Consider the following 27,907-nt stretch of genomic DNA (forward strand, 5'->3'; position numbering starts at 1 on the left):
GCACGCAGACGACCCTTTATAACAGTCATACACAACATAGCACGCACACTGTTTCAGAGAAGGCTTACAGTGATGAATGATAAAAGTGCCTCTTTTATGTTGAAAGGCTGAGGGAAATGGCCGCGCGCGCTGCCCGGTGTCTTCACACACTGCGCTCGTGCGGACGGTCCGCTGCTTCGAGGAGCAGCGTTTATTGCTGAGCAACGGGAAGGCCACTGATCTGAGACAGGGCTGGGCTCAGGGCGCGCGCACAGCGGCAACAAACACAAAAGGGGTAAGAAATATGTCTCTTTTTTGCTGATCTGCGTTTCGTTGAGTGCAGGGGAGATAAGGCCACTTTTCCTCTATTCGCCCTGCTGCACGTTCGTATTTGCCCCTCTGTCTTTTTGTGACTGTCCAGAACAGATATTTTGCATTTGGGTCCCTTGACCACTGACAGCTAGCGACCCTTCAAGTTAGAGACTGTAGTGGGCCTCGCCAAATGCCCACATACATTCCCAAAGACACCAAACAGAAACAGCGCTCTGTCGGCTAAACACACCGGGCTCACGTTGCTCGCTGGAGTTATTGTCAGATTCAGCAGCAGCAGCAGCAGCATGACCACTACAGTGCCACATTTGCCTCTGTAAAGCCACACGGCCATCACAACACTGTAATTCCTCGCATGTTGGTCTGTCACTGTCGCTATTATCCGTGTTTGACCTGCTTTTCATACCATCCATATGTGTCCAGAGCGCGCAGGCTGCGAGACAGGACAGGATGCACATCAATGAAGCGTCGCTCACACTGAACGCTTTGTGTTCATTTCAGACGAACCGCCGCTTTTTACTTCTCACCCGTCTCAGTATTTTCGTTTAGAATCGACGGTCATTATTATTGTAGTTTTGTGGGCTATTTTGCAGCTTTGTGTGAATGCTTCCCAGCCCCGCAGGACCCCCTCCTTTCCTTCTGTGGAGGCTTTGTTTTCATGGGGCAGATGTAGCTGGCCTGTAGCCTATGTAGCCGGTCTCTTTGTGTGTTCACTGATTTCATTTTAGCTGTCATCATCAAACCAGGAATATAATGGAAGTCAGCTTTCACACTGTGCTCAGGCTACATGGACCAGCTTTGTTTGTATGTCAATAGAGGCTCTTTGACAATAACCATAAATAACGTGTAGGCTATTTAATAATCATTACCTGCTTGGATAAAACAAGGTATAGTAGTGTTACATTAATTTCATGCAGTGGGGCAGTTTGTGACCCATTTGGATATTGAATTAGGAGCCAGTGCATCTAAAAGCCTTTAACGATCTCCCAGTGAAGTCAGGATGCTGTTTGTCTGGTCTATACATGGGTCTATAACACAACTGGTCACATGATGGACTTTTCTTGGACAGCGTGAGGAAGCACAATGGTGCTAAAAACATTGGAGTTTATTCTCCTCCCTCAGTGGAATCAATGTTTTGGCCTGTGCCATTTGTTTTGAACGTTGTTGACAATATTGTCCAGGAGTCCAGACAGCGCTGTGCTTTATTTAATCTCTCTTCTCTTCTTACTGCTCGTGAACACTTTTCAGGTCACATGGTCACATCTGTAATAACAAAAAAGCAAAACTGACAGTATCTCCCATTGTCATAACACAGCACTGCAACACATTGTATGCAAGTGCACCCTGACACAGATCTTATGGGAACTAGGCTTTAGTTCCGGCCCACGACATCACCTCTACAATGAGAGGCAGTGTGTTAAATGCATGCCACAGACATACACAATCATAAAACAGTGATATTGCTCACTGATGCTTGTCTTGTCAATTTTCATAACCACGATGTACCTTGTAATATGATATTACCTTTAATGAATTGTATAGTTTTACAACATCACAGTAATAATAGTATTTAATTAGTTCTAGTTCATTTTGTCCAAGTCCTCCATATTTTTACTGTGGCAATTGAGATTGTGAGTTGAAATAGTTGAGTTGAGTTTGAAGATTCAGTATTTTAAATAAGTGCAGATTTCCCTTGAAAGGTAACAGTCTATTAGCAAATGATCCATAAGTTAATCTTCACCACAGTTCAGCACCAGTCACTTTCTTTCCTTCTTTCCTTTTTGCTTTTCATTTTATACTTTAAGCTCTTGGTTGAGGAGCTGTAAGTGAACGTCTCCACTGTGAGATAATTTCCTCATACTGCATTTACATATTGATTCCTTTCTTTAACATTTTAATATACTGTGGTCAATAGCACCTATATTCTGTGCTTCACCGCTTGTTCCTACTTTCAGCGCTTTGTTGTTGTGAGTCCGGTCCATGCCCATTGTGTTTAATAGGAAGTTCAGGAAGTGAGTTCATTACACTTCAGCAGTCTGACTATGTTTATGTGACTGAAAACAAGCAGCCTGCAAACGTGTATGAGATCGCCCTCTGTTTAGTGTTTCATATGTCGCATGGGTATCTTTGGCTAAATATAGATGTGAGTCTCACTTCTGTAATCTGTAGAGTAGAAACATTAAAAGGGTGATGAGAGTCCAGTGGCATAATGCACAAGTGGAATAACAGATACTACAGAGGACCATGAACGTTTAAAACAATGAAATAGGGGGAAAAAAAATCATTGGAGATATTTTTACAGATAATCAGCCTCTCCCATGTTGTGCGGAGTCTTGGGTGTGGCTTTTTCCACATCTAACTGTAAAAAATAATAATAATGGAACAAACCTAGTAACCTATCCGTTCAGACTGGAGCATACTGAACTGCGCTTCCTGTATTTTGTGCTTCATCCCACCACAGATACTGATCTATGAGTGACCATCTGGGCCTGGCCTTGCCTCTTTTGGATCCACGTTGTGCCAGAGTTGGATTATTGTGTCAGACAGTTTGCTATTTTTCGCCTGTTCCTGGTGGGGCTGCTGCGGGCAGAAGGAGAGTTGGTTCCATAATAAACGTGGCAGCAGCGTTAGTTCATTGCAGATGCTGCTTTTCTCATGAACCACGTGAGTTAGTGGCACAGTGGGCACTAGGAAGCACCTAGTGAGCCACTTGGATATTACTTCAATTCAAGCGATATCTAAGCTGCCAAATTAGATAACATAAACGTACCCGATCATTTTGAAGAGCACTTACAGTATGTGTACTTAGAGCAGTGGTTCTCAACTGGTGGGCCGGGACCCAAAAGTAGGTTGTGATCCTGTGGCAAATATGACTGCAGTTTGTTTAGATAGTTTTTCATACAGTGGGAGGAAAAAGTGAGTACATCATATGGAATTTCTCACATATCTGCTTAAATTGGTCATAAAAAGTGGTCCGATCTTCATTAAAATCATAAGAATGAGACTAATACTAACTAATACTACCCAAACACTTACATTTTATCATATTTTTACTGGCCACAACATGTAAACATTCACAGGAGAGCGGGGAATAAGTAAGTGCTCCGCCTGAATCTCGCTGAACTGCAGCAGTTTTGTAAAGAGGAATGGCCAAAGATTCATCCTGATCATTGTGAGCGTCTAATCTGTAACTACAGAAAAGCAGTTATTGCTACAAAAGAAGAGTCATTCAGCTATTTAATACAGGGGTTCACTTACTTATTCCACGCTGTTGTGAATGTCTCGGGTCTTTCTGACGTGTGTTAATCAGTCCACAGTATATTTTCAAGTAGTGCTGTGGAGCATCCAAGTGCTCTTTCGCAAGCCAAAATTGAATTGTTGAATTCAGGATGAATCTTGGACCATTCCTCTTCACAAAACTGCTGCAGTTCAGTGAGATTCAGGCGTTCAGGTGTACTCACTTATTCCTCCCTCTCCTGTGAATGTTTACAAGTTATGGCCAATAAAAATATGATAAAATTGTAAATGTTTGGGGGATATTAGTTTAAGCAGACACTGTTTATTCATTCTTATGATTTTGATGAAGGTCAGACCACATTTTATGACTAATTTAGGCAGAAATGTGAGAAATTCCAAACGGTGTACTTACCTTTTCTTTACACTGTAATTAGCATTAACGATCCTCTATATTAGCAACAGTCTGTGAGAAAATACTGTATTGAAACAAAGTCAAAATGTTTATTTATTATTTTGTGTGATATGTTTGATTTATAATACATACTGCAGCATGACTGTAAATGTTTCAGATACATACAATAATGTGCATGATTATAATATGTTCTTTTAAATCTTAAAATAAAATCACATGTGCAGAGAAAAATATCTGTAGAAAAGTTGGTAATTCCCTTGATTTACTGCCCTCTTCAGTAGACAAGGCTGGTATTCCCCAACAGCGCTCCTGAACAAAGCCACAGTTTCTTACACAGCGCTGAAGGGAAGTTTTTAACCATTCCTCCTGGCTGGAAATGTTTGATTCCCATATGTAGGTCTGTGGGTCATCCAAACACTGGGGTACAGAGAGGAGAGAAAGAGAGATGGGGGTGGGGGGCTGCGTATCTTAAGGCTATGCTTGTGTTTGGTAACAACAGAGGAGCAGGGTGGACCATGCTGGCTAAATGGTGGCGCTGCTTTGTTTGCCCCTCTCACTAAACGCTGATGCCGTATGGCCTTTTCGCTGCATGGGACCTTTACATAGCATGTACAAGGTGACACATCCCAACACGGTGCGATACCAGCTCATTTATTTTATGCTGAGTTAGACACATGCTGACACCATAATGATTTATTATAGCGCATGCTGCTATTCCAGAACCAAGGATATGCTGAACTTCAGTGAGGGGCTTCAGCTGCCTTCTGGGTATAACCTGGGCTATATGTGCAGTTACAGTATGGTCATCTTTAAAATTTGCAATTTAGATCACTGCCCCAAGGAAACACTGTAGAAATGTCTTTTTAGAGCTTTTTATCAAAACCTCAAGTGTCTTATTTAGATCAGAGAAGTGCCCTAAACAAAATATTGACCAGCCAATACTCGGTCTTTCTCTTGTCATGCTGTAAGTAAACTTAAAGATTTTCCCGCCTTTGCTTCCCCCAGAGCGGGTGAGATGATCAAAAGATTTACGATACGTGTCTCTGTAGTAAATCTACTGTAGTCGTAACCTTTGGAGAACAGCCTTTGTCTGACTCAAATATTCAGCCCCAGAGTGTCTCACGTGGATCTTTGGTTTCACCTTCGGGCTCTCGAGGCGGCTCCGCTCCCCAAGCCCCTCCAGGTTTAAAAGTCCTGTTTGTCCTTGTTTCTTTATTGCTTATTGACTTAATCTGGAGGCACCACCTGACCTTACCATTGACAAAGGAAAAGGCTACAGCTGTGATATTTCTGTCTTTTAGCAATTGGTTGTTGCACTTTTTGTCTGTTCACCCTGTAGGCCGGATAACAGAGAAATTTGAACAAGGCAGAACATATTTGTGTTTGCTCTGAACTGGATGTATCAAGAAATTATCACCTTAATACTATTCCCCTACAATATGAGGATAAAGATTTAAACCAGTAAAAGAACATGAAAAGCGCAATATTACAACATACACATTTCCCAATTCTGGTTCTGATATGTCAAGGTCTGCCCTCTTTGAGTTCCCCTGTATTGCTGCTCAAGTCCTTGTAATCATGTCAGTGGATTAGAGCTTGTAGTGGTTATACTTTCCACTACAAATTTACTGAAACAGATAATGCAACATTTTACAACAAACTCAGGCTCAAACCACACCCTGACTCTCCCACTCGTCCTGAGGCCATGTAGAACTAAGTATGACTCTTGACTGAGCCTCCCAAAGTCATGTAAAAAGTGAATCCAAGTGCCCTCTACAGCTGTAGTGTGATGTTTTTCAGTCATCACTGCCCTGCTGTGGATGTGTGGGATGAGGAATAGCGCGTTACCCAGCTGTTGCGTCATCCCGGGACGCATTCCAGCCAGATGCTATGTGGACTGTGCAGACCGCGGACAGTAAATTAACAGACCTCTCAGCTTCTGACGTTACTTCCGGTGCTGGCTTTGCGCGGTTGGCCCAGATCGAGAGGAGGGATGAGATTTGAATTCAAATTGAGGGGATTTATTATGTGGCAGAAGGGGAAGCTAGATTAGCCATAGTTTGTACGTGAGATTATTGTTTGTCATAATGCCTTCTGATAGTTTTAACATGAAAAATGTGAAACTGTTCATGCTTTCTATTTCTATTAACGTGTATGATGGAATTGCCCTGTGCCTTCCGTAATGAAATTGAATGAATTGCTAATACTAAAATATGTGAAGTCCACTCTGTACAGTTCCCAGGAGGATATGTGTAGAGTTCTATGTGAGTGTTTCTGTGTGGAGCGACAGCACAAGACTCGGTCAGGGATCGGGGAATTCCTGCCAAAACCATGCGGTTTTATTCATCTTTATTAGAGCCAGAAAGAAAAGTGTTGAAGGAGTGCACAGGAAACAGTCCAGGGCTGGGCAAAGGCTCTAACTCATCTCTCACACATTTTCATAAACATTTAAGATCCAGTATTAATGATTGTATGAAAAGATCAGTGTCTTACCTTTCAGTTGTCCTCATTCCCTTTAGTTATTATAGATATTATTATTATAGATTTTATTTCTATTATTATTATAGATATTTTATCACCAATATTCTTTAAAATAATTGTATCTGAACCGTTATCAGTTGCAACAAACACTGTAATGCACGTAGGCAGCATATAAAGTAACATGTTTTTATTATTATTTATTTGACCTCCCACTACTTTATTTTAGTTTGCAAAGGTGTGGTCTGACAACAAACTGCAACTACAGGGAGAGCTGTTCACTACCTTTACTGCTGGATTGGACTAAACAATACAGTATCTTTGGCTTAGATAATTTCCTAAGCATGTGACATTCGTTTGGGCCTCGGGGGAAACGAGGAAGGATGCTCTGAGAGACAAAGAGAACCTTGTTACATTTTGCAAGGACATTTTGCCAAGTCACTTTTCATCTGTTCCTTACCATTTTCTTCTCATGAACGCATATTTTAGCATTTATCTCAGACCTTGTCCTTCTGCAGTGCATACCTCCAACTGGGCCTTTCAAGTGTGTAGTGTGAAGGTTTTATGGGCACCACACAGGCTGCACTGTATTAGCATTGCACACATGTTCCCTTGGCCACATTCTCATTAGTGTACCCTCTGTTATTTAGACAGCACTCCTCCTGATGCTTTAGGGGAACAACATGTAATTACAGTGTATTCTGAAAAGTCCTTTTGCATTAGGTTGAAAGTGCAAGAAAAAAGGGTGTCACTGAAAGGATTATTGAGTTGGAGCTTTGAGGTCAAGTGAGAAGGAGCTTAACAGAAACCGCCTCTGACGATGAGCTGTTCTTAGCAAATAATTCTCAAGTTCATGCTATTAACTGTCCAACAATAGTGTTGTATCCTGTCGAATGAAAATACTACTAGAATTAATAACTTGGAGCAGGAGTCCCCAACTGGAGGACCTGGGTCCAGATCCGTACCTCCAAAGGCTTTAGTCCGGACCCCAAAGCCTTTTCATCCTCTCAATATACTTAATTTCTATGGCTGAATTAAAAATTAGCTAAACAATTTGAATAACATTGAAATAAAATGGCAAAATTATGCATTCATTAATCAGCCCTGTTTGTAAATAGACAACCTGTGCTCATGTTTACAATGACTGCATATGTCCGGACCTTGGACATATGTCGAGGCTTATGAAAGAAAAAGTTTGCGGACTTTGAGCTTATTTAGTTGGGGACCCCTGACTTAGAGTAAGGGCACCATTCATCACAAGAGAATTTAAATTGCAATCTGCTTTTTGCAATTAGCAAATAAAACACTGCACTTCTTAAATGGATATTTCTGGATTTTTGACATAGGGCCTCATTTCCTAGTTATCCAGGGTGTTGTTGATTTCTGGAGACATGTTTTTTTTAATTCATGCAGTCCTTATATTTGAAGAGTTTAGTGGTGCTCGGCTTGTGCTAGGCTAGCGCATGTCTATGGTAACTAGTGGCCTGCATTAAAACCCTCTTCAAAATCATGGGGTAGTAATGCCGGCCGTAGGTAAACAAACTACTGTAGATTCGGTAACTCCGCCGCTGCGTAGCTTACAACCAGGAAGCTGAGGCTGCTCAAATATAAGTTATTTTAAATGCAAAACAGTTATAATTCAAAAGTTATTCAGTCAACACAGACATTTATATCGGACGGTAGTCTGGTGTTATAAGTGATTTGCCTCAGGTGCACTGCGCATGGGTTTTAATGCAGGCTACTATTTACCATAGACATGCGCTAGCCTAACACTAGCCTAGCCCCACTAAACTCTGCAAATATAAGGACTGCATGAATAAAAAATATAAAATATCTCCAGAAATCAACAACCCTCTGGATAACTAGGAAATGCGGCCCTGTGTCAAAAATCCTGAAATATCCCTTTAATGTCTTCATAATCTTTTGTTTCTTTAATTTAGATCTCTTCATACATTTTTTTGAATTCTTTTTAGAAATCAATATGTAAGTCTTCAAATGTCAAGGCTTTATTTTAAAACATGTATCGCAATTGCAAAACACTTTCCAAAATCATGCATCCCTTCTTATGATTCTTTCCAGCAAAGAAAAAAACTCTTCACAACATTTGAACACTTTGCTGTGGTTGCCTTTTTCTTTGCAGGATTTTAAACTATTGTAGTGCTGCTGTTTGTTGTCATTGTTAAATGACCATCCCACAAAATGGAAACTACGTAGAAAGTTATTGTGGCTGAGTTTGACCTGGTTTTGTGGCTCATCTGAAGGAGAGAGAAAGGCAGAGGAGGAGGAGGGAAAAAAAGGTCCTGCTGTGGAGGGCAGCCAACATTCCTACATCACTTCCTCCTCCTCTCACATCTGGTAATGATCAGGCCAAGATCATGAGAGAGGATGTGTCTCACTGGCTGCTTTAGCGTCCATTTACACACTTTACAAATGGTTTCTGGTCCACCTTTTTTCCTTTATTGAGATAATAAAGTCTTAAGTCAAACATCTAAACTTATGTAATTGAGATCGACTCATTTGCTAAGGCTTGTTTTTCTCTATTCCTTCATAGGATGGCCTAGCAGTCTTGTGCGCCGAGCGACCAATCAGCAGTGAGCTACCTGGACCAGAGGTGTGTGAAACTTGAAAGCCCTTGAAAGCAGACTCCCTCGAACGGTTCACACGGCTCCAGTGAGGATGTTTCTACATGTTGTTGTGTTTTGAAGGTGTGTACCAGTGGCAGCAGAGAGCGAGGATGAGTGTGACGTCCTGGTTCCTGGTGAGCAGTGGGGGCACGCGTCACCGTCTGCCCCGGGAGATGATCTTTGTCGGTCGGGATGACTGTGAACTCATGCTACAGGTAAGAACACCAAATAAACCCACTGACTGATATGCTTTAATAGTTTGCTACCATATTGCACAGTGGTAGAGCTTGACACACGTGCTTTGAATTGTGGGCGTGACTCTGGATTCCCACTGTCTCACCCAGCTGTGCAACAAAGTTTATAGTTTTAAGAAATCGGAAAAAACAACAAAACTTTCACTTTGTATTTGTAGTAGGCACTAAGTCTTTGCAGCAGCACATAACTACACGCAGACCCCTGTGTACAACCTCTTTACTACACACACTATTATTAGTAAGTGGGACAAATATCTCCTGACTGAGGTGTTATCTAAGTCAGTGTGGAGGGCTGCAGTCACAGTTATGACATACTTTGTTTTGGTCAGCGACTGGTCCCAGTTTCAACTCTTCAACAACAATAGCTGAGGCTTCTATAATGCGATGTGGCATTCGTCTTTTGTGTGGCTTTTAAATAACCTTGCTGTTCTCTTTGACAACTAGAGAACGATTGATTTTTCTGTCACGAACTTCAATGTTGTGTTTTGACCCGTTGGTGCCTTTAGCTTAAACACTTAAATGAACCACTTGGGTCTTTTTGGCAATTCGTTCTGCAGCAGTTGACCTCCATGTGACTTCTTTTAATGAGCCAAGACCTCACATGAAGGACGTTAGGGGATTCCTTATGTCATGCTTTTTTAACATAGGATTTTTTGTTTTGTTGTTGTACTTTGATGGTTTTGCTTAATTTATATGAGCAGTTAACATTTTTCTCTTTCTCCAAAATTTCACAATCATGCGGTTTATGGAAGCTCAAAGGGAGTAGACTGAAGCAAGAAGCTTATAAGTGGCTTCCCCTTGTTCATGTAAATTACATTTGCATCTCATGATGTTACAGTTAGACATCACTTTTACATTTACATCAGGTAAACAATCCTTCCTGAGTTTTCTGTATCAGTTTCAAAACACAACTTTATACCTGTACTTGTTTGTGAGAACTTTTATCCTAATGTAGTTACAAATGTCAACATACAATCAGCAGACTTAGCTTGATTGTCATTTTGTTCACATACTGACAACAAGTGGATTTAAAGCCACACCGAGTAACATTCAATGAATAGAATAAAGCACAATCATTTATTTTAATACAGATATTGTTTAAATACATAATAACAATAATACAATCCTATGTGTTTGCTTTGAGCGGCTCAGCTCTCCTCAGACCTGACTTTAACTTGACTTGGAGCGGGTACGTCTCCAGCTCGTCTACATGGAGATGTTGACTAAAAGCAGCCAAATGTGCGCTTTAATCCTCATCCAAATCCAATATTTGTATACACACTGCGAAAACAGTAGAATGCAAAATGTTACGCAGTGTGCCTTTAAGTATAATCAATTGTTGTTGTCTTTACCATAGTTTAAATGTAATCTTCTTATGCATGTCCTTATAGTCTTATAGTTTTTTATAGTGTATTATTTATCTAAGTTGCGTCATGTTGCATGATCGACCGAAAAATAATCCTAGTGGTGAACCTGTTCATAACCATGGCAACAAATACTATTCTGAAATATACAGTATATCTGTTTTGGTAGCTATTAGCCATCCCTGTATGTCAGGAATAGGCAGGTTTTCTTGGCGGAGGGCCGATTTTCTTTATTGTAGATAGACCGAGGGCCGAAGCCACTGATTATTAGCCCAAAGTAAAGCACAACACTGGAAAAATCTTAAATGAGATAAATGACTTAAAATTGCTTGAATTAAAGTTCTTCTATGTTGAATTTGAGTCGGTTTGAACTAATCCAAGATACAAATGCTGACACAAAATTATCTGAATTAAGAGAACTACTACTAGAGGTTTTATCTTGTCTAAGACCAGACCAAATCTATTCAAACCTTAGATTGAATCTGTTAATTCAAGTAGATTTATATCATTTCTTCCTTAAAACTATTCTTGTCCCAGTGCACTTCTTTCAAATGCCAGTGTTGTACATAATATGTGACCTAATCGGGTGTATTGACAGTATTTCTACCTTTTTTTCTCCCATTTAACTCTAATAATGTTAAAAGTACTCTCTGATTTGTGTAATACTGTTTCTCAAAATCATCTTGAGGGCCAGAGGGGCTTTGCTGGAGGGCTGGATTTGACCCCCGGGCCTGACGTTGGCTACCCCTGCTGTATATTATACTATAATGGCAAAGATGGATGCTTTACTTTTCACTTACACTATATCTTTGCTCATATGGTTTATCTGCTCTCACACATAATAAGCTTTTCACTCAATAGCCATTGGCTCTTATCTCATGTCCACCAAAGGATTTAAATGTGTTTATTTCTAAATAATGTTACAGGCACATGATATCAGACAGTGTTAGATAGTTCAGCGAAAACTACATTCCCATGAATCACTTTTTCTCCCGTCCACAAACTGATAACCAGCTTTCTACCTTTTCTATGGTTAAAACCGAGTTCCTTGCATTTACTGGCTTATCTGTAACGTTCTTTAAATCTTTTTGCAACAAAGTCATTCCTTGTAAGTGGAGTGGACTTCTAGGTATTTTTTACAAGATAGCTACAGTATGTTACCGTACACGAAGGCCACGGGAAATCAATATTTTCACCTTCATAGCATTCTCCCTTGTCTGCAGTGCATAGCATTTATATCCAGAGAGCTACGGATATGACCATTTCATACTAACAAAATAGCAGTGCATTTAATTCACAGAAGTGCCGCTTGAGTTGAATATCTGTCTTTGTTGTGTTCGTTTGCAGTCCCGCAGCGTGGACAAACAGCACGCAGTCATCAACTACGAGCCAGGAGCCGATGAACACAAGGTCAAAGATCTGGGCAGTCTGAACGGGGTAAGGATGCACATCAAATCATTCAAACACCATAGAGCATACACGGTGTACTATGTAAACAGTTGATAATATGGACAGAATGGTGGTAGAGGTCATATGTGATGCATGATGAGGAAAAGAACCACAGACAAAGGATAAGCAGAGGTTAATCAATACAGATCTCTATCACCTCTGAAGTCATTTAAAACCTAATGCTAATTACTTAAGGCATATGTAAAGAGACAAATCTTTAGGTCAACATTAAGCCAATTGCCCAGACTAGAAAATGCTCGTCCAGGGCTTTATTCAGAATTAGTCAAAAGTGGTAACTCCCGCTCACTCACATCTGCATCATGTCCTTCACGTCCTCTCCAGCTTTCAGGAAGTGAGAGTCACTGCCACTTCCTGCTTGGTCATAAACCATCATGGCTTTTTCCCCCCTTTAGCTGGATTCAAAGGATGTTTTCTTTGTGCTGAGTCAGTGGGTATAGGGCGGACTGGGAGTGTGTCAGCGAGAGAGCGAGAAACTGATTTTTGCAGAGTTTTATTGCTGCTTCGGTGAAGACAGGAATACACTGTGAGCGGCATTGGGTTTCATTTGTGACTGTGAAATCCGACCACTTCAAGAGTGAGGTAGAAATAGAAAATGCAAACAGAATGAGTAAGAGAGGTCAGAAGTGAAAATGCTTCTTATTAGTAGTGCTTCGTGAGTGCGCGGGTACTTTGAATTCAAACCACGTGCATGTTTGTGAAATTGGTGTAACTAAGTAAATTGCCTCTATAGTGATTAATGGTGAATGAGTGGTTTTCATTCAGTGCATGTTTTTAGATCAAATTACCATTAGGTCTCCGGACTACAGTCTAAAGGAATAGGCCACTGTTTTTAAATACTGAGATATGTTCTTACCTTAGCTTAGACGAGTTGATGCGTAGCTATCTGGTCTTTATGCGTGCCCTCAGTCACGTAAACAGAGCACAGACGGCGTTAGCATATAGCCTCTCCTCTTCTCATCTATGGATCCAAACGGAACTGAAGTCGGAAGCAACAAAGCTCTTCCACGTTTTCCCTATTTAAATATGGTTACATGAGCCTTTACACAATCCAAGTCACACAAAATGAAACATGTCGATTTTCTCAGCAGATAAAAAGGGGAACTGTATTGCAAGGCGTAGTAATGTTACTATATCTCAGTATTTAAAAAACGGTGGCCTATTCATTTAATGGAAATGAAAGAAAGAAGACAAAATGACTCACTGTTGCTGCTGTTTCTAATCATGTTGTCATATATAAATAATGATTTTGGTTTACTCTCTGCAGACCTTTGTAAATGATGTCCGCATTCAGGAGCAGATGTACATTACTCTAAAGTTGGAGGACAAGCTGAGGTTTGGCTATGATATCCTTTTACCTTCCTTGTAACAGAAATCAAATGACTATGCTGCTTTTACTTCTTTATACCTGTTTTTGTTCCCAAAAGTCCCCTAAATATACATCTCTCATACACACTTTGAATGATTTGTTTCCTCGTTCTGCATCCTCTGGTCACTGTTTCTTTAACCTGCTGGTTTCACATACCAACTTATTCACGGTGGTACGAGGAGAGCTCACAGTTCCAGAAGAGGCGCTGAAGGTAACATGTACATCTCTCATCACTTTATTATTCTTTCTACATTTGCTTTTATTCTATGTCTTACGTATTGTCTTGTGTCTTCTAGCATGAGAAGTTTACCAGTGGGCTGCAGCTCAGCAAAAAGCCCAATAGAGAAACCACTGCCGCAGCAACCACAAGCAAGTCTCCCACTAAGTCTCCCACTAAGGCACTCAAGTCTCCCAGTGGCGCCACCCACAGGCCATGTGACGGAGCCACTTCCTCAATGGAGCCGTCAGAGAAACCAGCAGACGACAAGATGGGAGGTACAACAGTAGTAGTATTATCTTTTTATTTCACATACACAACACAATCTATGTGATTTGTCCCATCCACTTCCTTTTAAAGAAAAAGAAACCGAAGAGTAATTAAACAAAAATTAAAGTAAAAATGCACTGTTGCACTTACCCTCTTAACCAGGCACATTCTCTCCAGTTTGACTTTACCCAAATCTAAAAACATAAATAAACGAGACGCAAATGAGGATATAAACACACAAAAAGGCAGCAAAACAGTTATGAAAAAGCGACAACAACGCAGGGAAAAATCTTAGATCAGTTTTGTAGGTCTTAGCTTTCAAATGAGGAGGTACTCTGCCCTATTGGCTGTAAACTCCAGCTTTTAGATTTGGGTAAAGCTGAACTGGAGAAAATGCACTCGATGAAGGCGGGGATTAAGAGGTTAATGTATGAAAATAACATTATAAAAAACAGTAACAATGGTAGGCATGCCATGATCGTTTTTTTTCACATTATCATAATTTTATTATTATAATAATGATAATAATAATAATAATAATAATAATAATAATTATTATTATATTATTATATTATTATTATTATTATTATTATTATTATTATTATTATTATTATCATCATTCTTTTGTTGATTGGTTAATAATTACCGTTTTGTTGTTGGTTATTCCATTATTTTTTCACTTTCTTTTTTTTTGCTTATTTATTTTCTTTTCAATTCAATTTAAATGTGTCACCCTGATATGAATTTAATTTAAGGAAGGCCACTTAGACATTATTGGTCATCACGACAGCCCTATGAAACATCCCTAGTACAACAGTACTAGTACAAGTACAAAGCAGCAACCATCATTTCATGCAGTTTACTTTTGATGTAACTTGCATTTATTTCAAAACTTTTTTGACATCTCACAGCGTATTTGAGTGTTGTTTTGTTGTTTGACACGAGACATTTAACGCTGTTCATGATTATAAACCAAGTGAACAAAGGTGGGCAGAGTAAAGTCACCAAAATGAGTAGGTATAATATTACACAACAGTGGCACAGCTGGTAGAGCGGGTCACTATATAAGTTGAGACCATGTAAAATGTACCATATGATACAACTACTCAAACTAAATGTAACTGAGTAGTTCCCGCCTCTGCAAGTGTCCCTGATGACAGCCGTCTGTGAACATACAGAGTCCTGTCTAAGCCCCAGATGTTCAAACAAGGCCACACGGGGCTTGTATGTTGGCACAGATTAAGCTACTGTATAATACGGTCAGAATTTGTCACGATGTAAACCCCAGCCCTGTAATGCACTGAATCATAGTCTTTTAAGTGCGTCCATATTTATCAGCCTATTTAACAAAAGATAAATGGTGTGTGATTTACTCCCACGTGTCACAAATGTGTGGAAAATGCCACTTTTACTTCAGTCTAAAGATATAATCCTACAGTACTCTCCTTAAATACTAGGTTTCACCCAGATATTACAGCACCGTGAGTGTGCATTCAGTCACTTTCAGCAGGAAAGCCTCTACTATTGCACTCATTTAGGTAGATTATATCTATAATTAACTAGATGCACTGCTATTAAACCTATATTTTACAGAAGGGGGTATTTAGGAGTGAGGTATACAGGATGTAGTTAAGCAATGAACTATATATACATTACATGAGAGGCTTTAGTGTTTAAGAAAGTCTGCATTTTCTCTGCTGCGATATTACCAGAGGTCATAAGATGCTCATTACACTCTTGCTGTGATTCAATGAGCTAAAAGTGTTCCCTTGTTGTGGTGAAGTCCATCCTTTTTAGAGATATTTTTCTGAAGCTGGTCTTACACATGATCATTTATGATGAAATAACATTGACAGAAGATCACAATTTCCGATTTGTTTGTCTGTCAAAGGGGATATTTCCACTGTGCATCGTGGGACGCCACTGTATGGACAGCCATCCTGGTGGGGGGACGGAGACGCAGACGACGAAAACTCTTTTAAACAAGAAACAAAACCCTCCTGTAAAAAGCATGACACCACTCTGCCCGGTACGTTTTCCTCTGTATATATTGATTTTCAGTAAATTCACAGTGTATTTCTTGTTGTTTTGCTTTGTGTTTATTGTTGTGGTGTTGCTAATCTGAAAGGGATAGAACTGACTGCTATATTGTATGTGTGCAACAATAGTCTGTACATTGAAGTGCGAACAAAAGCCTGTTCAGAGCATCTGTGTGTGTCAGAGGCTGTTGTTGGACTTGGGGGGGGGTTCTGCTAACTGGTGCGGGTCGTCGCAGTAACTGGATTAGAGGCTACACCAATAGAGGGACAGCTTTATAAAATCACTCCTCGCAGATTGAGTGGAGCGGGTAGTTAAACAGACTGGGGGGGGGGTTAAACACTGGAGCTTCCTCAAATCTCTTGTCACATCTGGATGGATACTGGATACAGGACAGTGTCTTAGCAGGCTGGACTATTTCATGAAGCGATGGAAATCAAGGCTGCTTTTGTAACCAATCTGGAGTAAATCTGAAAAGAGTAGTTAAAAAGCACAACAGGATAACAGAACCAATGGGGCTGGTTCCTTCAGCTTTGGAAGTGGGTGAGTCTGATTTAATAGTCGAATTCCTCTTCGTAATAAGGCCTTTAAGTTTGAGCTATAGGATGTTAGAGTTTTGATTCATGTATCGCTGATGAGAGGCACAAAAGAGATCCACAGGGCTTTTGCAACATTTCCTAAACAGTAGACAAACTGTACGCTAGTCATAGATGTTAAGTGAGCAGTGCTGAAAACACTCGATTTTGTGTCTAGTTTCATGACCGCTAGTTGCTGCGTCCTTTTCTCCTTAGTGAGTGAATAGGCAGCGTTGTCAGAGTCCCTACCCCCTTCCTTGTGTATTGTCACTCAGGCCGATTGGGTTTCGCCTTTGCACCAGCTCCCCCATTTCTCCCAGCACACATAAACGCAGTCTTAAACTAACACACATGCTCACATGCTGCTGCAGCACTAATAGCTAATAGCTGTAGTTCTCCGGTAAGTAATCCCAATGAAATTAACTTTAGCAAGCTCTTACTTAGAACAACCGACCTTCTAAACATTTACGTTATTCATTTGTATTCATGACTTGATGTCTGCTGGCTTCTTTTAATCATATTTGTTGCAGTAATAATAAATGAGTAATTTCAGTATTGCATGACATAGATGTACATTTCATTGGGTGTGTTCTGTGTTGCTGTCAGTGTTTTATTTTATCTGTATCTCAAATCTCTATGATTTCCCAGTAGATCATGTGACTCACAGCAGTGTCAGTGGCAAGCATCCCAGTATTAGTAATAGAAATAAAATCAGAAACTGCTTTAGCCAGTTCTTGATCATGAAGCAGATTGGCCTTTCTCATTTTTGAGAGAATATATATATTGTTATGAGATTATTACCAACAAATTCACATCCTCTCATTTAGCTGTAAGACGTTTTAGAAATCTACTATGCCAAAAAGTATCTACATTTATCAACATGGCCACGAGCTTGAATTTTGACTTCTATACTTTAGCAAGGTGAATGTTCTCAATGCATTAACTCAAACAAAGACCTTAAACAAATGAGTATTCCCTAACCATAGGTTTGTGTGTTTTATTTGAGCGCAGACTGCAAAGAGGCACACCGCAGGGAAAAGACTAAAGAGGACGGTCTACTTGCATCCACTGGGCACAACTCATGTCTCTTTGATAATCTTACCAAGGAGAATCACATGGCCACTAATGGCATCCATGAAATTCCCACCAAGGACACTGAGGGGCCCACTCACCCCTCTGCAGGTAAAGGATAATTTTGTGTACGAGTGCAACCTCTCAAATAGACTTAGCGACTTTCCTCTAACTTAATAAAACAGAAACTTACACCCTTGTGTCACTGCTCACGCATTTCCTGTTTTCTCATTAGCCCAAGGCCACGCTTCCTTCACCATAGAGTTTGACAACACATCACCGGGGAAAGTGACCATCAAAGACCATGTTTCGAGGTTAATGTCAGATCACCATCGATCACGGTCTAAAAAGAGCGGAGCGGGAAGTGGAGGTGCAAGCGCGAGGGATCTCAGCACACTGCAGGCTGCCATGATTGCGTCTGAAAGCAAGGTAGCAGACTGGCTGGCACAGAATGACCCTACTCTGATGCGAAGTGAATCCACAGAGGAGGACAGCAAGAGCATCAAGAGTGACGTGCCGGTGCATCTTAAAAGGTTGAAAGGTGAGAGCGTTATTGTATTGTAGTCATCAAGGATTCTGCTTTCTTCAGTAAGCATTGGAGGATAGCGCTAGTAAAGCCAGAAACTTCACACATGGAAAACTGGCACCTTTACTGATAGTGTGCTGTTACTGGACAGAATAGGCAGGGCAGGGCAAGTGAGAGAGGGGTGGTTGTTGCTTGGACTGCAGTGAAAGCAGAAAAGAGGCAGGCAAGTGGATGCTGCAGTTGGAGCCACATAGTTGTTGTCGTAAGCATGATGCAGATGTGGGACTGGCGCATGTGGACAAATGAGCGGACTCTTCTTATACATTGAAGGAGATGGATAACAATGTAAAAGTGGCTCTTTTTAAAAGGATCTGAGCATCTGTTCATTTGTATTTGAAGAGACGACCTGCAAGTGCTTGGTGAGACTTTCAGGGTGAGTGTGTGAAAGATTGTTGATGTTTGTGTTTGACACTAATGCAGTAAGTAAGATTAAGCATCTGCTGGTGGTGTCATAGATATAGAACATATAACAGAAATAGTTGAGTGAAACCAATGTAAATCTGTAAGTCCTCAGATTTTGAAGAATTGTGCCATATTTTTAGTCATTCTGTTTTTGTTTTCTCATTTTATGTTTGTTTTTCCTTCCATTCTGAGTCAGGGCAGCGCTAACAGGAGAGGGGACTGATTTCTCACAGACTGTTCACTGTTCTCTATATCAGTGGGTCTGGCTCTTGCAACAGCTTCTTTGTTCAATAGACAGAACATGACCTCTCTGTTTGTGCATCTGCTCAGGTCAAGGTTCTTCATAAACTGCTATAAAGCCACACTGTAATAACTTTTTATCTATAGATGATTGTCTGCTAAAAATGATACACTGTAGGCTATTTATTCACTTCCCTCCAGTTTGCTTGCTACTGGTACTCAGCCCTCTTTCCTTTCATTCATCCACTGTGTGTCTATTACTAAAGATCCATCTCTCCTTTTATACAACCTTCTGTATCCTCATCCCCTCCCCCGCGGTGAGTGAAGTAGGCTGGGCCAGTAAGCATGTGGGTGGCATGTCTGGATTAGCGTGGTACACTGTCTGCCACTGCACAGCTCTAAGAGGATATGCCTAGCCAGATGCAACAAACTGAAGAAACAGACATAATTTGGAATTTGAAAGGAAAGCCAGTGATATGTGGACAAAGCTTTGGGAATGTTGAGGTATTCTTGATTATTGTAGAGTTTCCACAGTGTTATGGTGTGTTTTTATGCAAAATATTATGCACTGTAGTAGTATTTTGTTGCATTGTACTTTCTATTTAACATTTCTTTATTTGATATGTCTATGAGCATACATGTAACACTGCTTTTACATTGTCCTATTGAATTGTGACCTACATCATATTTGCCAAAGGGAATTGTGTAAACATACAGGTCAATGACACTGAATATGTCTTCCCTCCACAGGCAGCAAACATGAGGATGGAACCCAAAGCGACTCTGAGAATGGACTTGGTCTGCGTTTTGCGAGCCGCCGCCATGCATTAGAGGAAAGACTAAAAGCTGCCCATGGCCAATCAGGAGCAGGAGCTGAGGGAACAGGAAGTTTGAATGCCAGTGGATCTCGATCAGGCAGCTCCCGTACTGCGTTTATGATCGAGTTCTACGATGAGGAAAACCCCCGCAAGAGGCGGTCTTATTCTTTCTCTCAGACAGCTCCTCTGCTAGCGGGAGGGCCTGGTGCAGAGGGACTGTATCCACATCCCCCTTCGCACCCAAAGGTGTTCAGCATATCCACTTCGGCTACGACGGCATCAGACGCAGGTAATTTATAATTGCTTAGCGCTGTATTGTGGTTTAAGGGAAGGGAATCTTACCTCCATGGCATTTTCGCATTATAATTGTCACAAAAGCACTTCACAAGGGACAGTTTTTTATTCATTCCATACTTGGTCATGGTAAACTGCATCAGTAGCCACAGCTGTCTCTTGGGGTAGCTTGACATTAGGTGTCAGCATCAATCTGCGCCTGTGGACCCTCTCGATTCCATCACTCACTCATTCATTCACTCTGGCATCGGGCATTTTCAGGTTGCTATCACTGTAAAAAGACAAAAACAATCACTCCACAAAAGTATATTGTGGTGAGAAAATGTAGTTTCAGCTTATTAAGTACAGCATTATTATTTGAAAACGTTAACGAAGTGTACTCTGCACTCAAATCATTGTCATGAAATAGCACTAAAATGACACTCTGACCAATAGAGTTCTTGAGATTTTCAGAGTGTTGACATTTTTCCTTTGTGGACATTTTTAGGTAAAGTCCCTGCTCCTATACCCGCCACAGTGACTGCGGGGGCTCCCAACGCTGCCCGTGTGCTTCTCAAACAGAGGTCAGAAGATCCCAGCATCAAGAGTACAGCCAGCACTGGGCTTGCAACAGGTAGCCCCACAAGCCCCAGTGAAGACACCTCCATAGCCGACAGAGAGGCTGAGACCACGGGGGCAGCAGACGATGACCACAGTGACAAGGGGACATACACTATTGAGCTGGAGAACAGGAACCCTGAAGAGGAAGAGGCCAGGCGCATGATAGATAAGGTATCTGCTCATACCCGTGTCTACTTACATGACTCAAATGTTAGAATGAATCAGTGAGCAACATTTGATATCTGGAAGTTGTACTTTAGAAGTTCCTGTGAGATCGACAGGCCTCTCTATACATAAACAAAATCACACAATAAGCAGTTCCACTTCTCTATTTTCTTAATCCCCCATCATTGAGACAACAGTGATTTAATTGCGGTGCATGTGTGCTATTTTATATCCCAGTTCTCTTACTCCAGTCTATGTGCTTTGCTTTCTATTCTGCAAGTTGTTGTTATGCTAATTCCTGTAATTAGCTGACACAATAATTGCTCTGGTTCTTGTCCCTGTGTTTTGAGCCAGTTTGTTTCCATGGCAATCATTCCTATGCCATATTGTACATTTCGGCTTGACTTGCTTGCGCAAATTTTCAGCAAGAATATCCCCTTTAATTACCCACGCATAGTGCATTGGTGTGAATGGACGACGTAGATTTGAGTGACATTAATTTATGAACATGCTTTTGCAGGTGTTTGGTGTGCAGCAGGACCAGAGCGATTCCACTCAGCCAAAAGCACAAGCCGAGGGCAAAGAAACAGGAGAGACAGTAAAAGAGGTATGAATGCATTTTTATGGCCGATTTGTCATGCTCATTAACAAATAAATGGTGTTATACGTCGGCATTGTGTAGGTGACACACAGTTGAGAGCCATTATGTGAGATGTCACTGTCAGGAATTGATTGAACTAATTCCCAACCCAGTTCTTGAGCTGAGTGGTCTCTACCATCTGAGACTGACCTAGATCGTGCCTGATGAAGCGAACCACACTCAGCCCTTGAGGCAATTCGCTGTAACATTCATATAGAAAGAAAAGTAACGACATTTTGAAGCCTTTACAATATTGATTCTTTTGGCCATGTTGTCAATAATAATCATAATAGTGCTTTCATTATAGGTAATTACAAAGAAGAAATGCATGCTTCTTTGATAATTTATTTGAATAGCATTTTAGTTGTGTTTTCCTTTGCCCATTCAGTGCATTACTTCATACTTGCATATTTCCCTTTGTACCATTAGGCTCTTGCTGACTCGAGCTGGGTCTCTCAGTGGGCAAGTCTGACCGCCAATCACACCAGAACAGATCCTGAGGGCTCCGGAGCAGAAACAGCGACCTTTTTGGACAAAGAAAGAGGTAATTAATGACATTTCTTTCTTTCTACCGGTAAGTTTGTTTAGCCTCTTTTTGTGACAACTTTTTTTTTTTCATGCAGCAGATGCCATTGAGTCAGGAGTGCCGTTCAGCAAAGGTGAATCATCGGCCAACTTGAATGACCGTAAACGCAGAACGCTTCCCCAGCTCCCCGTGGATGACCTGCTGGGTAGATCCAAAGCTGTCGGACTGAGGTCTGAAATCGGAGAAAAACAAGACATTGAACCCCCAGAAAAGGAGAACAAAGGTGACGGGGAATGTCCCATGGAGAACGCAGAGGTGGGCAGTAAAAGCAAACAAGGCTCCATGTCCTCTCCCTCTAAAACCCAGCGCTCGTCCAGCAGCACCGAGAGGAGGAAGAGGTCTGCGGAGAGGAAAGGAGGCGGTGGAGACACAAACAAAGCTCTTGTGCGCCAGGGAAGCTTTACTATTGAGAAGCCCAGTGCCAATGTGCCGACAGAGCTTATCCCACGCATAAACAGAGGTGCCAATGGACGAGAACGCAGCGACTCGGTGGGCAGCATGGATACTGCTACCCTCCTGAAAGACACTGAAGCTGTTATGGCATTTTTAGAGGCTAAACTTAGAGATGAAAACAAAATAGATCCAAAAACTATTAAAGGCGCAAAGACAGTCCCTACACGCAGAGGCTCTATCTCTCCCGAGTCAGACGTTGACACAGCCAGCACAGTCAGTCAGGTTGCAGGGGAGGACAGGAGGACAGGTGTGCAAAAGCGGCGCTCACTCAGTAGTATGCATAGAGAGAAGAGTAACATGAGTACGTCCTCTAAGCCTAGCATCACCAATGCCAGTGCCCGAGAACGTCTAGACAAAAAAACAAAAACCAGAACTGTGGACACAACACGACGGTCTGTTCAGCCATCGTCCACCTCTAAAGCTCGCCAACCGTCTTTGGACCTGACCGATGATGACCAGACCTCCTCGTTCCCTATTTCTGACATTCTGTCCTCTGACCAGGAGACTTACTCCGGCCCTAGTTTCGGTCACTCAGCACACAGACGGGGCCAGACAGATGACGGCTTCTCTAAACTTGACAGCAAATCGAGTAAAACGTCCATGGGAAGTTCGTCAAAGGCAAATCGCAGCATGCCAGCAGTCACAGCCTCCTCTGCGAACAAGCAGACCCCACTGCCCCAACCCCGGCCCACAAGAGCCTCGCTTCTCCGCCGTGCCCGCTTGGGAGACACATCGGACACAGACCTGGCGGACGCTGACAGAGTGTCCGTTGCATCTGAGGTGTCCACTACCAGCTCCACTTCCAAGCCCCCTTCCGGCCGAAAGGGACTGTCCCGACTGGACATGTTAGCCCAGCCTCGAAGGACTCGTGTGGGCTCCATCTCTGCCCGCAGTGACTCTGAATGTACAGTGGCTCGAAACAGCACCTCTTCACCACGAATGAGCAACGAGACGGCTCTCCGCCTGGGACTACGATCTTCAACACCTACAGAAAACAAGTTAACACCCAGGATGAGAGCCAGCAGTGTGTCCAAGCTGAATGAGACCAAGACCAAACCCATCACGGCTGGATACTGTTCGCCCACAGGTGAGCAAAGTCACTGGATGTAAACTTTCAAAGCCAGATCATATATCAACAATGTCTCCTGTCAGTCTGTCTGAAATAATGCTTAATCATATTTTAAGGTTTTGGGGGGAAAATTGAGTTTTTTAAGTTTTTTTTTTTTACAATAACCTAAATAATTATGTTTTCTGTGCTGAATGTGTGGTTCTTTCCTTACTTAGAAAGCTCTCTGCCCAGTCATGAGGGCTGTACTGCAGAAGAGGAAGTTCTGGGTACAGTACAAAAGCGCATTATGATTTGTGTGCATTTGTGTGTCATACCTTTTAATTGTCACACAACAGCTTGTCACACCTACTAAAATTCAAAACCTGAGGGGCATTGGGTTTATAATTGATCTAACTACATCTAACTGTGTAGGTACGAAGTTAATCATTAGAAGAGAAGGACTGAATACTGAAGTGATTAAGTTTTGCTACTGCTTCATTCACAATCCAGCCAAGTAAATGATAATGAAACTTGGTCACGCACTGCTCCATCTGGTGGTCATACTATCAATTTGTTTTGTTTGCTATCTGGAGATGGCTATTTTATGGCTCTATTATGGTTTGCTGTTGCCTGGCAAATAGTGTTTTTGGTGTATGATTTACGTTTTTCCCAAATAACATAGAAACTGATGTAGTTTCTTTTTCTCCACTGTTTGCTTTGGGCTGGCTCAGTAACAACGTTTTAAGTACACTAATATTTATAAATAATATACTTAAAGGATTATGTGCATGATCATAATGATCGAAAACACCTCTCAATTTTTGACAGTGGCCAGCAGCAGCAGATGGAGACGATTGCCCCCAGAGTATGGCTCCACGTCAGAGGAAGAGTTTGGTTCCTCCAGAAATTCCTCCAAACACGGAGGACGCTCGCATCTACGGCCACATCACCTGGTGTCACATCGCAGCTCAAAACTGGGCTCAGGGGCAGCTTCAGTCTCCAGTATGGTGACAGGGTCGAGTGGCGTTGTGATGAAACATCGCATGAAAGAGCAAGAGGAATATATCAAGGACTGGACTGCACACAGTGAAGAAATAGCCAGGTATTTATCTACATACTTTTTATTACTTTTCAAATCATTTGAAGACGGAACATTTATACAGACTAATGTTTTTAATAAATAGATTATAAATTGTCACCATTGATTTTAGTGTATATAAGATTATACATTTTTGCTACTCTACAACTATATAGAATAATTGATTTTTGCATGTTTGCCTGTTTGTTTCTGCCTGAATCCTAAAGCCCCCTGTGTAATGCTGAACAGGTTGTTCCCATGTGTGCGCAGGATCAGCCAGGACCTGGCTAAGGATCTGGCCATTTTAGCCCGTGAGATCCATGATGTAGCGGGTGAGATCGATTCTGTCAGTTCATCTGGCACAGCACCCAGTACCACAGTCAGCACAGCAGCAACCACTCCAGGATCTGCCATCGATACGAGAGAAGAGGTAGGCTCTGCACGCCCCACGCAGCTGGACATACAGGAGAGCATGAAACAGGTGCCCCTTTCTTTCTTCTTTTGCTATTCCTGCTGAGTGCACTCCATTGCTCTTTAGCCACTTCTCACCAATCACTTATAATAACTACTTAATTTAATTTCAACAACATGAGCTCCCTTTATTTTTTACCTTTTCCTTTCCTGGCTTTCTTTTTTTTGCAAATCATGACAAAAGGCCTTGCTGCTTCATACTTTTAAACTGTGGTAAGTTTTTGTATACTGATCTGCTTTATGTATTTTTAGTTGGTGGATCGTGTGTTTGATGAGAGTATTAACTTCAGGAAGGTGCCTCCTGTCATTACAACTAATAAACCTCCAGAGATAAATGGGAAGCCAGTGGAGCATCGCCCTCGAGCTCCAGACACTTTAGAGCCACGAGCTTTAAGAAGACGCACCTGGAACCGAGAGGATGTGAGGGCAACTAGAAATACTATTTCTAATATTCAAATGTGTATGTACTTAATACGTGCTTTTTCTGTATTCAGGCAATTTTGGACAGCCTGCTCATTACTTCAGTTTCTCAACTTTCTACCAAGATCAGACAATCTGTTGACAAAACAGCAGGAAAGATCAGGTGACTAATTATTCACGATTTCAATAGTGTCAGAATTCCTTTGCATAAGTGAATATAGATGTAATAACTGTTTGTAAATTGTGTTTCTTTAGGATACTGTTTAAAGACAAAGACAGAAACTGGGAAGAAATTGAGAGTAAATTGAAGTCGGAAAGTGAGGTACCAATCCTGAAATCTTCAAACAAGGTACTGTTTTCTTTGTCTTGATTTCTGAAACATGTAGCTGCCCAATTGCTTTACATAATCCATTTCTTCTGTTTTCAGGAATTCTCTGCGATTCTGCTTGAACTGAAGAGAGTTGAAAAACAGCTTCAAGGTAAAGTACCTCAACTCATAATTGTAAAGCTCCTGCTAAACATTTGTACTTAATTTCTCTTATTTACCTATTTCCTTTAGTTATCAACGTGATGGTAGATCCAGATGGGACTCTTGATGCACTGGCTAGTCTGGGACTCACCAGCCCCACAACCCCAACCAAGTCACAGAGCGCCAAAACAGCCACCTCCTCCGCCGTCAGCCCGGGATTGCAGTCAGCTGCCAAAGAAACGCTACCGGAAATATTTCCAGGTCCAGGCACAATGACGGCCTCCACCAGAGTTAAGTGTGCTTCTGCTAAGTCTGAGGAAACTGTGCGGGATCCAGGATTGAGTCTTGGATTAACGGGAGTCGGGGTGCTGTCCTTCAGTCGTTTGCGGCCAAATGGCGAAGAGGCGATTGCACAGAAGTAAAAAAAGAGGGAATGGGACTTTTAAGTGTTTTCTGAAGCTGTTAACCAATTTTACATAATTAATTTCCGCAAGTTCCTTTTAAGTTGTGTAGCCTATAATGTAGCTAAACATAAATGCCAGAACTGATCTGCCACCCATTTCCGCTTGCTTTTACTTTGTAAATCATGGCTGCAAGTATTGATGCATTAGTGCGTTCTTCACTGATGAAATGTACTTTTGGACTGACCACTACTACCCCTGTTTCCTCCTCGTACTTCTGTTGTTTTACGCTATTGTCGACTCCTGCCTTTTTAAAGTGTCTGGACCCTTTCTAAATGACATGCCTTAAACTAGTTTCTGGTTTTCTGGTTCTCCTCTTCTTCTTTTTTTTTTAAACAATATACTGTATAATAAAGAATGTCAGAGGAAATCAATGATACAAACAATACAATATGGTTCATGTTCCATACAGAGTCTATTTACTTAAGGCACACAAGCCTTAAAGCAAATTACAGTGTTATTTTTGCAACACAAACAAGTTTTTCATATTCATTTTAGCTTGTAGCTGTTAGCTGTTCTCCTTAAAATACTGACAGTGCCTCCTGCGTTCATTGCTTACTGACATCTTCCTTTTTATTCTAAAATGTGCTTTGTCTCTAATGTTTCAATTATGCACTATCCATTGTAGCACTAGCAACAACCATCAACGACTTTTACTTTCAGAAACAAATACCAAAGCATTGTCCTCACTACATCTACTACAATTGAGTTACTTTCACCAAATCGTTATTAGTTTGGGCCTAACCCCATATACCTACAGCTTCATATCACAGAAGCTAAAACGGTACTATAACTTCAATTAAATTCATCATGTTGTTCCCTTTTCGTTAGCATTGTTAGATATCATGAACAAGTAGGGAAAAAAAATCAATAAATTGGTTCACCGTTTTAAAACTTAAACTCACAGGCTTTTATAATTGGTATGAAAGCAGATTTCATCCCAATATTGCTAATTCAATTACAACCTCTTCCCATTTCTGCTGTTTTTCATTACTTGTTTGGGGCAAAATGTTCTATCTTTTTCAACCTATAGTCACTTAGAGTAAGTTGACAATATTGTAGATAGTTAGATGCTCTTACAATTACAACTAGTATGTTAATCTTTCCCCTTTTAATTGTACTGTACTGTCTCCCACAATGCCTCCAAGTGCCATTTTTGACTACAAAGGGCATTGGTAAAAGAAGAAACACATAATTAAAAACCTATTTGCACATTGTGTTTTTTATATATAATTTTATTGTTGTAAAATGCAGCTTCAAACGTTTGTTTTCTCCGCCTGACATCAGCTCATAACTTTTGACAACAGGAAAAAGAAATTGGGGAACTGTGAATACAAGGTACATTTATTTGTGTCGCCAATTCAGTGTCAGTTTGTTACTTTTTTTTTTTAAACAAATCTTTTATTTATTTTTGTTTAATATTTGATGTATGTCCTATGTATTTTATATTGTTAACTTCCAGCATTGTTTCTTACTGTTAATAAAACGGAAT

General features: G+C 41.1%; 1 protein-coding gene across 1 annotated transcript; it reads left to right on the top strand.

Moving 5' to 3' along the window:
- Nucleotides 1-138: 138 nt before the first annotated feature.
- On the top strand, nucleotides 139-27,774 carry cep170aa (centrosomal protein 170Aa). Its single transcript, XM_079560126.1, has 23 exons — nucleotides 139-274; nucleotides 8,988-9,047; nucleotides 9,142-9,275; nucleotides 12,026-12,115; nucleotides 13,413-13,491; nucleotides 13,667-13,725; nucleotides 13,811-14,009; nucleotides 15,893-16,030; nucleotides 17,625-17,795; nucleotides 17,920-18,225; nucleotides 19,663-20,019; nucleotides 20,512-20,795; nucleotides 21,310-21,396; nucleotides 21,859-21,973; nucleotides 22,053-23,555; nucleotides 23,753-23,803; nucleotides 24,345-24,618; nucleotides 24,844-25,075; nucleotides 25,318-25,485; nucleotides 25,560-25,648; nucleotides 25,741-25,834; nucleotides 25,913-25,964; nucleotides 26,045-27,774. Exons 3-23 carry the CDS (start codon nucleotides 9,171-9,173, stop codon nucleotides 26,374-26,376), a joined length of 4,785 nt encoding a protein of 1,594 aa, XP_079416252.1. The 5' UTR covers nucleotides 139-274; nucleotides 8,988-9,047; nucleotides 9,142-9,170; the 3' UTR covers nucleotides 26,377-27,774.
- The last annotated feature ends 133 nt before the right edge of the window (nucleotides 27,775-27,907 follow it).

This window comes from Gobius niger (genome assembly GCF_951799975.1).
Source record: "Gobius niger genome assembly, chromosome: 7".
Lineage (NCBI taxonomy): Eukaryota > Metazoa > Chordata > Actinopteri > Gobiiformes > Gobiidae > Gobius > Gobius niger.

What these genes read in the sequence shown, in the direction of transcription:
- cep170aa (XM_079560126.1), top strand. Translation starts at nt 9,171, where the DNA reads ATGAGTGTGACGTCCTGGTTCCTGGTGAGCAGTGGGGGCACGCGTCAC. An exon ending in CTTTTTGGACAAAGAAAGAG is followed by an intron (nt 21,974 to 22,052) that starts GTAATTAATGAC and finishes TTTTTCATGCAG; the next exon opens with CAGATGCCATTGAGTCAGGA. An exon ending in CACAGTGAAGAAATAGCCAG is followed by an intron (nt 24,619 to 24,843) that starts GTATTTATCTAC and finishes AATGCTGAACAG; the next exon opens with GTTGTTCCCATGTGTGCGCA.